Here is a 15,762-nt window from a genome sequence, read left to right as displayed (position 1 = left end):
GAGAAATATGATAAAATGTGGTAATTGCAAGATTTTAGAAATTAACAACCAATTTCTGTCAATTGACGTGTATGAAATATTTTTTTTTGTGAAACGTGTTTAAAATTAGTATTAACTACTTTAAAATTTGATGAAATTTTATCCGCGTATCAACATCAATTATGAAGCATGTTTGTATATAACAATTATATGAACCATCCTTAACACTAGCAAACGAATATTTGGGATTGAATTTAATTTTTACAGTTGTTCGCCGGCTGATGTTGTTATTCCAACTCCACTGAATTACATGTACTTGTTTTAGTACTTTCAGTTACATGTGATTATAAAAATAAAATGTATTGAATTGTAGATTGACACACTTCTTTCCCAATCCTTCTGTTTACGGACAAGGAACAGGTGGTATATACATCGGTGTTATAGGGTGCACTGCTGCAAACACTCATATAAATCAGTGTAGTTTTCGACCCCCAGATCGATACTATTGCTCTCACAGTTATGATATTTCATTAGTGTGTACACGTAAGCATTATTGGCATCTTCCTTTTCTTTTTGTACTACATCATTGATAGAGTGTTTAATTTTCCAACCTATACAGACCAATTTACATTTTTGTTCAACCAAAACATATGACGTGGCTTGCTGAGTTCCTTTATAATTGATGGTGATGAACTAACTGGCTTGTATATATGGTATTCAGTTGAATGCTTTTCAAAAATAACAAAATTTGACATAAATTCTAAATAGAATAGAAAGTCTCTAAAAATGACGATGACAATATATGTTAAAATTTAAGAACATCTTGGATTGAATCTGAAGATAGAAAATACCGGTAAATGCAAACACCGTCGATGGATCATTCTCTAACACCATGCCACTTGCACGGATTACTACCTTCCCTAATGAGTGAATTTGGCTAGTTTAAAAACAAAGTACAGACAGAATTTTAGTCAATAAATTATCGTGAGTTTGGAGAGCTGGTAAAGGATATGAAAAATCAAATATGAGCTAAAAAATGACACACAATGATTATGGGTAATTAGAGACTGGATCACTGCTGTAATATGTTAATACTCAGGGTCAAATATGACCTGAAAATGCATCAAAAACCACCATTTATTATGAAGATTTACCAATATTCCCCACCCTCATTTCATTTAAAACTTAAGCATTCAAAACAAAAGATTCTGGAATTGGTCTGGAATTGTTCATGACAATATGTGTTTTTATTAACTTGATTTTATTTTAGGAGTCTCAATGGGTTACATTTATCTTATCCTTCAGGATCATTAATTCCATTACTTACAGTGTTGAGGAATAAATACCGCTTTTAGGTTTGAATATAGTTTGAGCCTTTGCTTTGGATCGTGAGAGATATTTCACTTTTCATTGTTTTTCTCAATCTTAAAAAAAAAGAAGTCTGCAATTATTTTAGCCTTTAACTGTTGTCATTGCTCCCGATGAATGCTATTTTTCGGATTTTCATAATCAAAACTTAACGCCCATCGAAAACTTAATATTATTTTGTTTACAGCTTGTGGTAAAGTGACAATACAATTTGGCTCTTTTGATTCTTTTAATGGTACTGTACTGACTGCAAAGTGCGACGATGGCTATCAACCAGAAAAAATAACATTTGATTGTCTTTCGAATGGGACTTGGCTGCAAAATGACATATGTACATCAAAATATTGTACGTTACTTATATTGATTATCTTAAAATTATGTCAATATACGATACATATTTATAATTAGAATCATAAAGCTACCTGGAGTTTTATAGTTCAATTATGTAATTATGACTGACCAAAAATATGTAATAAAAGCTATTATCATAATCTATTCACAAAGTTACTTTCTGTGAAGATTGAGTCACAATATGACTTGTCATATAGATATATTTAACTTTGGTACAAAAAAACCCTACAAAATGATTTGCTAGAGCTGTTATATTCATGTTATATAAAATGTTTTATTTATAGCTTATCCGTTAGAAATAAGTGATATGAAGCTTGTAAACAGGTATGGTCATCACGAAGGTCGTGTAGAGATACAGGTTGATGGCATTTGGGGAATTATATGTAGCAACAATTTTACTATAGCAGAGGCGAACGTCATTTGTCAAATGATTGGTTTAGAGTAGGTTCCATATCATATTTTATCTTTAGATTAACTTAATTTACAAAATGTAGTATTTTATTTGAATATGACTTTAAGTGCATTATTGAAATATAAATAGAAATTATATTTGACGATCATCAAAATATAGTTTATATATAGACTTATAAGAGACTGCTGTTTTAAAAGCCCTCCCTTGTGGTACCTCATAATAATGTATTTGTAAATTCATGCAATTTTTTAGACATATTTTCAACCTAACCATGATATTGATCAATAATGAAAGTTAAAACATAATTATATGATAAAATTAACAATATACTCGTGTTCATTAATTTGATGCTTCAGTAGGGATATTGAATCTTAATTGCATTTTTTTGGGTTTTCTTGTCAAATCCTACACACTGCTCATAGCCCCCGAAGCCATTTTATTAATATTGATGTAACCTCCGAGCGTTTGATATAACCCATAATCAGATGACTGTCAGAGATAGATCAATTACTATATAAATTTTCGAAATCTTCCAATACAAGTCTGACAATTATTTTTTGTTTCCCACAATTTTTTTCCCGTTCGATTAATACAAAATTATTGAAAAATGTATCATGAAACTGTTTTATATTTCTTTATCGTTTTTTATTTCAAATTGTCTAAGAATAACTTTTTATTCATTATTTTTGTTTCAGGTAAATATTATTATGGCCGTCTCATGTTTATTTTGTATTCAATTTTCATGTTCAATGTGCCAGTCGGTGAAAAATATTTAGGCAACGTATGGGATAAAACAGATTTTTATAAAAAAAATTGTATAAAATTATTTATTTTTGAATTTATATCGCATTTTAGTATAAAAAAGAAATAAAACTTTGTCAGAACATACTAGCTAAATATGGTAAAATCCGTGTTAGTCATCAACACAGTTTATTGTGCAGCATGCATGGTATGTAGAAATTGTGTGTTTGTTTCTAGTATAAAGTGTAATTTTATGGCAACTTATGGCTAAGGCATGAAAATACTATTTTAGCCGTCGTGACAAGGAAAATGCTATTAAATGAAATGACAAGACGTATTCAATATTCTGCCAACGTATTTACAAAATGTACCATTGTCAAGTTCAGATAAAATATGTTGTTTTCTTTTCTTCTAGCAATTTAAATGTGTTGCTTAAGTTATAATAGTTACAGAAACTCTGCTGAGTATATTAAGTTCGCGACTATATACAAATGCAAAAATGATTTTAAAGGGAAGGAAAAGAACTTGATATATATCTAATATAACAACACAATAATAACGACAAAGAAAATCAAATAAATTGTGCTGACGGTTTAGTTCGGAGTCTGTTTTATTACATGTACATCCTGTTTAAAATTTATGTTATATTTCCGCATTTAAAACGGATGATTTTGTACAAATAGTATCTTTTTATTCGTTGATTACTCTTTTAAAACAAAAGGCCTTCTACAACGTGCAGCTATAAGAGTTGAACACACTGATTACATTCGAAAATTCCGCATTTGCCGTGTTCTTGATAACAACTATTAATTTTTAAAACTTAAACACCGTGAAGTTCTAATGCCTGTACGCATGCAAAAGGTTGTAATAGTCTTTATGTGCATGGTAAAACTAGTGTACGAACTTTAGTGTTATCGAGGGGTTTTCCTTGTAGAATCATAATTTCTTATCCGCATTTGAATTGATTTATAACAATACTGTTAAACGGGTTAATGGAACTGTAAAATGCTTGGTTTTAAGGCCAACGGCATAATATCTTTACATATTTATAAAATGTATCTTCAATATATCCAAGCAATAAACATATGAATGGAAAACGACTTTTTGAGTAGCGCAAGTTTTGCTGACGAATTAAAATCAGATGCGCAGTGTTTGTAAAAGAAACATTTAATGATATATTGCTATATCTGCGTTTAAATATCAGACATGTTCAGGAATATAATATACTGTTTTGATAGAAATACAGATATGTATATTGTTTTTAACAGAGCAAGTCGTTTTTACACAGATACAAGGGGCGACGGTCCAGTTTTTATCTCAAATCTTCAATGCAATGGAAATGAATCACATATCAACAATTGTTCTTACAATGTAGATAATGATTGCTTGTACAGTGCAGCAGTCTACTGTACAGGTAATAATTTTATTTTCATTTCATTTCCTTTTTCAATGGCGTATGATTTGTAAACATTCAATATTCAATCTTTGACGAATAGTACTTTTGGAAAAACTAAAGTCTCATTACACAATATAATACTAGCCAGTATATACATGTATAATACTAGCCAATATTCCTATTCATTCTCTGGATATGTAGCCTGCTTTGTTAACTGTTTTTGACGTCTTATCTATTATATGCAGGTAGTATAACCATAGATCTCCTTCAAAAATCCATTTGATTAATTCCGTCTATTGTTTTCTCGTTGAAAGTACACACATTTTTTTGAGTAGGGGGGGACTTTATTTTTTTGGGAGGGATGGGCGTTAGGCATACGCTGCTTTAAGTAGAATGGCACGCACATGTCGTATTAATGGTTCCATGAGGTAAACGAGGCTCGGAAATATGGCGTTTTTTTAATTTGTGCACATAATTGTTTTTAATTGTCTCAAAATAAAGGATTATAAAGTGCTATTTATAGAGTAATAAACAGAAGTTTAATCATTAACAATGTCAAGGACTCAAGGTGAAGGTAGCACTAAAAGAGGTAAAGCCACAAACTCTAGCAATTAAACACCAAACAAAGAGATCAGTGAAACGGCAGGTTGGGTACTCGGAAAAGGTAACAAAGATAAAAGAAGTTCAAACGAGCAAGTGATAAATCCAGATTTATATTTATCGCCATGCTATCAGTCTTAGAATAACCAACCATCCGAGCAATTTCCAAATGGGCAATACAGGTATTCGTTCTTAATTCCACCCTTCCCGCACCCCCGTATCAAGGATTGCAGACTTATCAGCATCTACAGCCACTTTCACCCCGTCGGACCTTTGCACCTTCCGTGGTCGAGGGGTTAGGGTCGATAACTTCTAATCCAGTTACCTCTCTGGCATGGGTTCAATCCCCGGGAGATGCTTTGGTAGTTTAGCGCGGAGGGAGGTAGTCTAGTACTGGTGTAACTCTCCAGGAACGATGGTCAGGAAACTACCCGCCTATATGACTGAAATACTGTTGGGAAAAGGCGTTAAATGAAACAAACAAACAAATCGAAACGAAGCAAATCATGAAATGAAAACCCAAATGAACGACATGGAATCTTTTTGTCAGACCATAAGTGACCTATCAGAAAAATTCAATGAGCACACGTATACATGTAGCTCCTCTATAAGTGCCTTTCAAAGAGAAACCAAAGATTTCAAAACTGAAGTGCAGCAATTGAACACAATAAGTACAGTATTAAATGAACAAGTTTTAAATTTGAGATGTAACAGTATGCGTGATAACCTCCTTTTGATACGTATAAAAGAAACAAACGATGAAAATTGGAGGAAAGCCTGCAAAATGTCTTGACTGAACACATCATAAATGAGGATACCGTTAACCCAGACAAAAATATAAACATTGATCGACAATGTTCAGTTAAAATATGTAAACAGAAAAGGGGGCGCCAACAGAAAATTGAACAAACCCCGCCAAATCGCAGGAAAATTTGTGGACACAAATGACAGGGATACTATTATATAAGCCGGAGTTAAATTGAACATAAAATGAAAGGTACATATATTAACGAACAAAAGCCCCCAGAAATCGAGACATGCAGAAGGGAGCTCTTTCCAATATAACGGCTATACAAACAAAACAAAAATAACGAGCGTTTTATTATCCGAGATGAATTTGTATGTCAAAAATAGACTTTATGACCCAGTTACAGTTACACTATGTCCCGCTCGCTCCAATTTTAATGGTAAAAGCCAACATGTTACCGAGAGAACAAGCAGACCACGATAACGTTTTCATAGTTTTCCCACAGCTAGTAACAACAACCCATGTGGAAATATCAACTTTGCAACCCCTTATAGATTCGCTTCGTTAATGAATTGCGATTCACGTAAACAGTCACCTGTAAGAAATAAGCATAAAGAAAATTCCCCATTGGAAGAAGTGTTAAACAAGAGATCGCGTGACAATTCTGTATCAGCACGTTTTCAATCAAAGGGGTCACAGAGTCACGAAAACTCGTGCAAATACAGATAGATGAACAATCTTCATATAACAATACTGTCGCTCAGTCAGCCATGCAGTCAGGACAGTCAATGAGAAACCTTTACATGTAATATCTCTACAGAAAATAGTAACAGATATAATCACGTGAATCAACAGAGTGACACTTATGACACTTATTTAATGACACTTCTTTAGAATATGAAAATAACAGAAATAACATAATGTTTAGTAAAAATAAGTATGTTATCTTTGAATGTATGTGGTTTATCATCAAAACAGAATTTCTAAGATACTTTGAATAACTTTGGCATAATTGGTTTCCAAGAACCGAAAACAGATAGTGTAGATACAGTATTTTTTGAAAACTACAAAGTTTTACATTAACCTTTTCCCTGATATAGACGTGTTTTGACGGCTTTTTGTCCCCCCTTTTTGAAGCCTCAAACAGTGAAAAAAATGCCCTATTTAGACCCCAAACACTGTTTTTCGTTTGAGAAATGTTGTTAAGAAAGTGACCACTTTTTCGGCGCGGCCCCCAACAAATTGTTACATCAGGGGGTTGCCAGAAGGGGGATGCTCCCTTCTGTTTGGGGGGTTGCCAGAAGGGGGTTTCTCATAGCCAAGAAAATTTTGGACATGTGACACGCTAAAAATGGCCTTAGGTCGATCCTAAGGTGACGTGTAACCAACGCTGAAAAGCCTTTTACTCTATCTCATTGCATTGAGAAGTTGCAGCACTTTGAAATCAGTTTTGATGGATTCTTTAGATCTTCTTATGAACACTGATGTTAACCTTCTAGATTACAAAAAATGTTTGTTTATTTATTAAAAAGATTATAATTTTATTAAGATTCAAATGAGCCAAACTTTTCTATCAATTTAATGTTGTGGAGAATTCTATTGAAGTGTTTGTTGTAAAACTAACTCTCAAGCTATTTTTACGAGGGATGTTGGAAATGTATTACTTATTTCTATCTGTAGACTTCAAATTTCTAGTTAGCTCAAAATTGTTCATTTCATGACCTCGAAGTAATCCCCGTGGCTAGAAATAATCCAAAGTTTCAGCCGATGTTTCCACTTCTTGAAGGCGTCACGGTACGCTGATTTGGGCTCAGTAATAAGGTACTAATGAATGGCAGATCCAAGTGCCTGTCAGGGGGTGAGGCAAAACAGTTACTTTTTCTTTTTTCAAAAACGCCGAAACTATTGCGGAGGTATGAGCGGGGGCATTGTCATGTAGAAGACGGATATGCTTAAAACCAGTGACAGGGCGTCGATTCCTATAATACTTATTTCAGTTTCTTAAGTACTACGTCTTTGTAGTACTTCCCAGTGATACTTTTGCCCTTTTTCACTGGCACTTTTATTGCGACTCAATCACCAGAGAACAAAATTGCATACAAAACCTTCTTTGCACTCAAAGACCGTTTGGCAATCATTGGGCGATTGTTGTGTTTAGTGGCCAAGATTTTCTGACGGGCTGAAAATAATGGACTCAAGTTTTATCACCTGTGACGACATTGGCAAACTGTTTTATGTCATATTTTGGAAACATTTGAAGCAGCTTTTTGGCCACCTTAACCCGTTGCCTCTTTTGCTCATCGGTCAACAGATGTGGCACCCATCTAGCAGAAATCTTTCTGACTTTCAAATGCTTAAAATAAAGTGAACCGTTGATAGTGATATGCCTACCTTTCGTGCAATATCACGAACTGTAAATCTGACATCTCCTTCAATGATATCCTTTATTTTGGAAACGATTTCGTTACGAGATACAGATTTTGGCTACCTGAAGTTGGTGCATATTTGATGCACTCTACACCGGACTCAAATTTCTTTTTCCATCGCCTTACTGTGTCATAAGAAACACAAGAAGGCCCATAAGCAGTAGAGAGTTCAGTAATCAACTGCTTCAAAAAGCAACCCAGTTTTGAGCGAGCATTGATGTTAGCCCATATTTCATCTTTTTTGTCGACGCTTCTACCAACCATTTTTACTACAGTGGTCAATGACTGCGTGTATTTAAATGGCAAATTGTATGTCTTACAATTAGTCTAACATGTACATTAATACACTGTTGTGTAGTTATTGAATTACTCTATACAGGTATGTATTGGTTTTTATCGTGTCCCACGTGGATCACGAGATAGACGACAATAAGCAATTCTTTTCGAACAGCCCTCGTATGTTAACAATTTATATGTCATGTTATTTTGATACTGTCTAATTTTGAAGCCTCATTTATTATGGACATGTAATTGTATTATTATCTCATGTCGTCATGTTTGCATGCTCTGAGTGAATAAATGAATTGAATTGAATTGAGACAAAAGAAGAATAAAAAACTAATGGTAACTGCCATTTGAAGACATTGAAGGCGTGGACGGTAGCCGGCACGTACTACTACCGTGTATAGGGTTGCTTCAAAGATATTGTACATTATATACAGACAAGTGGTTCAAAATTTCAAATGCATAAAAGTTACATGAAAGTTGACAAACATTTGTGCAAAAGTTATTGAGCACAATCAAAAACGTTATGTTACATATAAATAAACATTTAAATTAAAAGAGGGTTATTTAAGCAAATATTTGCTGTCTCAGATGTGTAATATTATTTTACAGGGTATCAGCTGAATGTTACTGGATGGCGCCTGGCCGGTACAAATGGACCTTATCATGGAAGAGTCGAATTAGAAGTGAATGGTACATGGGGAACAATCTGTTCACGAGGATTCTATGGCTTGCGATCAGCAGCTGTTATATGCAATATGTTTGGATTACGGTAATTATTTTGCTTTTTTCAGGCTATTTTTAATCTGTCAGGATATCAAAGAGAATAGTTGATGTAACACCATAGAACTGAAAGATTGTTTCAATGATTTCTAATAAGGACCTATTTCAAATCTTTTTCTCTGTTAACCAAGAAACTAAAACTAAAAAATTTATTGATTGTCACTTTGCAGATATAACACCTACTATTATAATGCACATTATGGGCAAGGAGAAGGTCCAATATACATAGAGAGTCTACACTGTTACAACAGCTACTATACAGAAATAAACGACTGCTTATATGTTGCAAACAACTATCACGGTGCATGTTCGCATGAACAAGATTTATCAGTGATGTGCTTTGGTAATTTTATACTTTTCCCGATTCTTTTAACGTTATACATTTTAATATCAATTGGTTTACGTTTCAAAAAAGTAAAATGTTAAATATTTCAGTCAATGAATCATAAGCTAATAATCATAAAAACTATTTTGTTTTATCCAAAGTTATTTTGTAAAGACAGCTTGTCATGGATTTGAAAAAGAATACAACTTTTGTACAGCGGGGGTAAAACATAAAGATTTAGTTAATCATTTCTTTTTTAAAAACATTATATTGTATATTTTTATCGACATATTCATGTTGTTATATAAAAAAAAATTGATCATCAGGTCCGTTTCTGAATATAACGGATGTGCGATTAACAAATGGAACAGGGCCTAACGATGGTAGGGCAGAAATCAAAATTAACGACACATGGGGAACTATTTGTGATTCTAATTTTGCTTTAAGAGATGCGGAGGTGTTTTGTAAAATGCTTGGACTGAAGTAAGTTGCTTACCACAGTTTTTAAGGGTATACAATTTAGTCGTATCCATTTGGATGAGAACTCGTGTATAACGGCATTTGTAGCACAGTTGTTATTACTCGAAACACACATATAGGATTTTCTGTGGCTGATACAAGATTTGCTTTTGTATATATTTCTTGGGAATGTTTTCCCAAATATATCTAAACATGTTAGAGAGATGACTTTTACCAAAAAAGTAAATGGAAATACAAGTTAGTTTTAGAAACGAGTCCTTAATCAATATGATTAGATTTTTTTGAACTTGTAAATGTATGCCCTTCACAATTGATACCAATGTGTCGTATTTCAAATATACTGAATTAATCAAAATTACGGTTATTCAAAAACGTTTTAGGACTTCAAATATAGTTCTTTAATAGTTAAGAACCCTTATATATAAATAATGTTCATTTCTACTTTTGCTTTGTCGAATGTACTCGAGAAATAAATATGACACTTGTAAAGAAAGGCAGTAAGAATAAAATTTAAGTATATTTCTACTTTAAAACTTACTAGAGCTGTGAGATTTTTCACCGGGGCATTATACGGAGAAGGAAATGGGCCGGTTTATATTGATCAACTTATCTGTGACAGTGGTGATGTTGTTCTAAGTGACTGCCAGTATTTGTTTCTTAATGAATGCAGACATAGCAGAGATGTTTCTATTGTATGTAATGGTAGGTCATTTGATTATCATGATTTTTTAGCGTTTGCAATTTTGGAAGTCTACATTTGTAAAGAGTGCTTAAAGCTGTATAGAATAACTAATACGTTCAATTAAGGTGAATTTAGATGCAAGAAAACACTAAGTAGGTATAAAAGGTAGTGTAGTCGATCAACAGCTTTGATGAAAACATTAAGCTTTTATAAATTTATTCGACGACTTTTCCAAACAAAGCAGCGAGTAAACATTGAACATTCTGTCTGAAAAGGTCTGTAAATGAGCGATTCAAAATGAAATAGAGCCCATAACATAAAAACGCTATTATATAATTATTCATTATATTATTATACCCCTACAAACGAGGTTTAGGGGGTTATATAAGAGTCAGCTTGTCGGTTGGTTGGTCGGTCCACATCATGGTTTCCGGACGATAACTAGATTTTGGAATAAAGTATTGTAATCAAACTTGGTATTTAGTAACCTTATGTGGAAACCCTGGTTAATATTGCATTTGAACACCTAGGGTCAATGGGAAAGGTCACTATTACTAAATATAGCAAAATGGTTTCCGGACAAGAACTTGAGTTAGGAATGAGATTTTGTAATCAAACTTTGTGTATAACATGCCTATATGAATAATTCTTTGTACACAGTTGATACTGCATTCATTATAGGTTGAGTACAAATTTTTCTTCACACCACTTATATTTTAAAAAGTCAAAGTTGCTGGTCGGGGTATTAATCACCTTTAGTTAAAGTTTTGTTATTAATGTTCTCGAAGCGCAGGAACACGTATATATTTATAAAAAAACTGGTTGCTTACATTTAAAATAATTTATTCATTTCAGAGTGCGGGGAGCCAGACAACTCTCATTGGGATGCTGGATATTTTACATACAATGGTTCAACTTTGTATGCTGATTGCTCCTACTATAAAACATATTTAGGCATATTAAAGATGACTTGTGATAATGTAACACAGAAATGGGAAACAGAAGGAGAATGTCAAGAATATGGTATATAACAAATGTATTCAATGTAAAAGCGAATAAATGTAAATGTTATGGAAATGATAAATAATGAAATATCTTTACAATTTATTGTAAACATTCATGATGTATTGATTAAAAGAGAATATGAATACAACAAAAATATGGCAGTTATGATGATTATAGTAAAATTTTTTTGTATTATAACAGAACAAACTGGAAATGAATTTTTGAGAGCAAAGAATAATGTTATATTAGAAATTAATATTATAGAAAAAGAAGAAGAAGAAGAGAATAACTTTTATAAGTACTAAAGCCGTAAAAAGAACCATTGACAAAGCATTACTATATAAACATACAAAAATAGAAGCATGGCAATACGTGACAAGAAGTCGAGATGGCATGTGTATTTACGAGAAATAATTATTCGCCATTTGGTAAATGGGAAAGTAGGTCATACACCTTGAGCTGATAATAAAAAAATACCAAACCAAAAAGCTTCAAGGAACAAGATTTTTCAAATGACATCTCGCTTGGGAGAGGCAGATAAATATAAATATTACAATATATATTAATTTATATATGTTAATTAATTATCTGCATTCCATTTGTCTTTTTTCAGGCTATCCATTAGTTATCACTGAAATTAAACTGTCAGGGGGGAGTTCAACATCAAATGGTAGGGTGGAAATCAAATCTATGGACACATGGGGAACAGTATGTGACCATGGTTTCGGTAAAAATGAAGCCGACACAATATGCACAATGATAGGCTTCCCGTAAGAAACGATATCCTTTTCTTTATTGAATATCAAAATACATACAGTTGAATATCAATAAAGGATTCAATCAATTCTTGAGTACATTGCCTTCGAGAATGATCTTTATTCATTTCTATGCTTTTTACAAAAACATATGTACTTGAAATCCTCTTAAAGATATACATTCTTATTAATATATTTTTTATTATTTCTCTTCCTGCTTACAATTTACTTAAATTTGAAAGTCAAACGAAATGTTATTATTCATTATCTTGTCATTTGAATCAACTTTGTAGCTTCATGAAGAAAAATGAATCAATATAAGCAAATATTTGTTTCCAGTCCTGCTGCCTCATTTCACCACGGTGCATACTTTGGCGAAGGTTCTGGTCCAATATTTGTTGATGATTTACAATGTGCAGATAATTCTACACATATCAACAATTGTAGTTACGTCACGTATGATAATTGCTTTCACTTCAACGATGTTTCTGTTGTTTGCACAGGTAAATTAAACTTTTTTTAGACAAGTATAAAGGTTCGGAAAAAGTAGATCCTTCCAGAAGAAACAAATCCAGTAAGAAATTTATGTATACACTATAAACATGTTTTGTGCAGTTCATAATGCCGAACTTTTGCCTTACTTATACATTCTTGTATTTATTTCCGTTTTCATGATTTTGATGTAGTTGATCCATTAATATGACAAGAAAGGCAAATAAAAGTCAAATTGAATAATGTTATTAACTGTCTTTCATTTTTTGTAGGAACAAATATACTCATTTTACTCAGATATTTAATGGTGTCTTTTCGAGAAAAAATGTACATTAACATTTTCTACTTTTATGTGAAATGAATTATTTAAAACATCTGTATTTATTTCAATGAGCTATCATAAAAAAAAACTTTATAGGAATGTCACGATATACGTGAGTTCTCAATCGGGAGGATAGGGCGTTCGAAGAGGAACCTGTAATTATATGGTTGGCATACAATAAAATAGAAATAAGGATTTTAGTGAAGAAAAAACAGCTCTCGCCATAAGATTCTCATTTCTTGTGCCATTGATAATTCCAAGCGAAATACATACACATATCATAGTAATTCATGTTTACAATATCTTATAACATCAAAAATACCTGTAAATATATGGTTTGCACACAATAAAATAAAAATTGGGACTCAGTGAAGAAATCACAGCTCTCGCTGTAAGATTTTCATTTCTTGTGCGCACGCGTAAAGGGTAGCGTGACCGCATACAAAAATGAAGTGAGTGAGCCCGTCAACGTGTTACAGGTCAAATGAAGTTATTAGCATGAAGTTGAATAATTATATGAATGATTGAAAAAGAGACGATAGGGGACTGATATAGAGTATGGGTATGAAATACAGAGTATTCTAGCAGAGACAAAATTTGAATTTAATAATGGCATTCTTGAATTGATTATAAAGAAATATAGATTTAACTTCCAGAATGCCCCTCGCCAAAGCCTACAAATGGAAGCATAAATTCCACATCTACACATTACCTTGCTGCTGTGATGGTCACGTGTGACGACGGATACAAGTTGATTGGTGATTCTGAAATACGTTGTGAACTTGATGCGACATGGAGCAGTAGCCCAACTTGCAAATTGATAGGTATGACATTAAATAATTAGCTATCTATCTATCGAATGATCGACCTTTTTATCAGTATCATACGATAAAAGTTAAATGATCTAGGTATCTTCTTTGAAAATAATTTATATAGGAAATTTTCACTTGAAAACACTTAAAAGCGTTCTGAAAAAATGAAATAATTGATATGGCCACAAGAACAGATATCAAGGTCATAGGTAAGTCAGATTAAACACATACTTTTAAGTTAAAAACCTTCAAGCATTAAGCCTCTATGAAAATGCACAATTTAACAAGAGACTAAATTCATTAATGTTCTCTTAAGACTGCGACGACCCAACACCTGAGTTTGGATCTATTAACACAACATCTACAACAAACGGAATTGTTGCCATGGTTTCATGTGACGAAGGATATGAAATACAAGGTGAAACTGTGATAATGTGTCAACCTAGTGAGGAATGGACAGATAACCCTTCGTGTAACATCAAAGGTTTAATACTATGTTAAATGTTTTATTTTCGTCGTTTTTAATCTATATTTGAAATGACACTCAAATTTGAAACAAGTGGACTGTATCCTTTGCAAAGGAGTATAATTCAGGCTTTCTTGCAAATTAAGTTTTGTTTCAGATTTTAAATAGCAATTCATGTATATAAATGAAATAACATATACACTATCAATGTATATCATTATATTGGAGCAATATATATTTCCTTTTGTGAGGTGGGTTTTGTTTCATTCTATCGTATTTAGTTTATGGAACACTTATTTTAGATTGTGGTATACCAAATCCTGTCAATGCAGAAGCGACACTTTCCGAGAATAAAACAACGTATGGAGAAACTGCTGTTGTTTCTTGTTATGATGGATATCAACCAGGTGGTAGTTATATTGTTTCCTGCTTAGCTAATGGAACTTGGGAAGCCTGGCCTGAATGCACAATAGTTGGTAATTACGAGTACGAGTGTATTATAGCAAAGGTTCTAAAAAATGGTCTTTGAATTTTACTTGATCTATTTAATCATCTTGTTATTAATCAGAAGACGCTGAATGCCAATAATGTTGCTGTAATGGACATTTATTCTTCACATTAATTAAGAAAGAAGTGAAGTTCAGTAACTAAAGGTAAAATCATTTTTGAAACGGAAATGATAACATTAATTTGTATGCAATTTATACTTTTAAAGAACTTTTTATTTTTACAACGTATTCCTCTACTCGACGGATGAATGTTAATGTTTTAAATTTGGTCCAGAATTAAGAAATAGAATGCAAAGTAGTTCATTTGATAGAACACTTCCTGGGTATTGATGAACAAGAAATTACAATAAACTTTTAATTCTTAAGAACATTACTGTATATTATATTCTAAACTTTTCATTGATAAGAAACAAGCATTCAAGTAAAATCTAAAGTATAACTTTTGTTGTGCTGATTAAACCTTTTCGTCTTAAATATCATTCTAAGATTGCGGGGACCCAACACCCAACCAAGGGGAGTCAAATGTCACAGTGTTCATTTATGGCACTGTTGCTAAAATTGAGTGTGAACCAGGTTTCAACATATCTGGGGATTCCGTGATCGCTTGTCAGTCTGATGGAACATGGAGTGAAAATCCAATTTGCGATACATCGGGTGAGTGTTTGATCTGTCAATTTTTTGTATGTCATTCAGTTTGAATAGTAGTAATGAACGCGCTTTTGTCCGATGGAAAGTTGAATCATTTGAATGATGTACAATATATCTAGTTGTTTTGAAAATTAAGTTTGTTCCAATCTGTAATTATTGGCATACGACATGCTCATC

General features: G+C 32.7%; 1 protein-coding gene across 1 annotated transcript; it reads left to right on the top strand.

The window, feature by feature from the left end:
• Positions 1 to 358: 358 nt before the first annotated feature.
• On the top strand, positions 359 to 15,591 carry LOC132754060 (scavenger receptor cysteine-rich domain superfamily protein-like; the record flags this gene model as incomplete). Its single annotated transcript, XM_060744646.1, has 15 exons — positions 359 to 522; positions 1,535 to 1,693; positions 1,983 to 2,139; positions 4,120 to 4,265; positions 8,919 to 9,078; positions 9,260 to 9,432; positions 9,741 to 9,897; positions 10,436 to 10,596; positions 11,432 to 11,599; positions 12,195 to 12,351; positions 12,676 to 12,839; positions 13,807 to 13,974; positions 14,279 to 14,446; positions 14,731 to 14,904; positions 15,424 to 15,591. Coding segments are annotated over exons 3-15 (2,098 nt in total), but the record flags the coding sequence as incomplete, so codon positions are not given.
• Positions 15,592 to 15,762: the final 171 nt, after the last annotated feature.

Source organism: Ruditapes philippinarum, unplaced genomic scaffold, assembly GCF_026571515.1.
Source record: "Ruditapes philippinarum isolate M1 unplaced genomic scaffold, ASM2657151v2 ctg19126_1_1_1_1, whole genome shotgun sequence".
Taxonomy (NCBI): Eukaryota; Metazoa; Mollusca; class Bivalvia; order Venerida; family Veneridae; genus Ruditapes; species Ruditapes philippinarum.
Note: the sequence above shows the minus strand (reverse complement) of the source record. Positions and strands in the feature narration are given on the sequence as shown.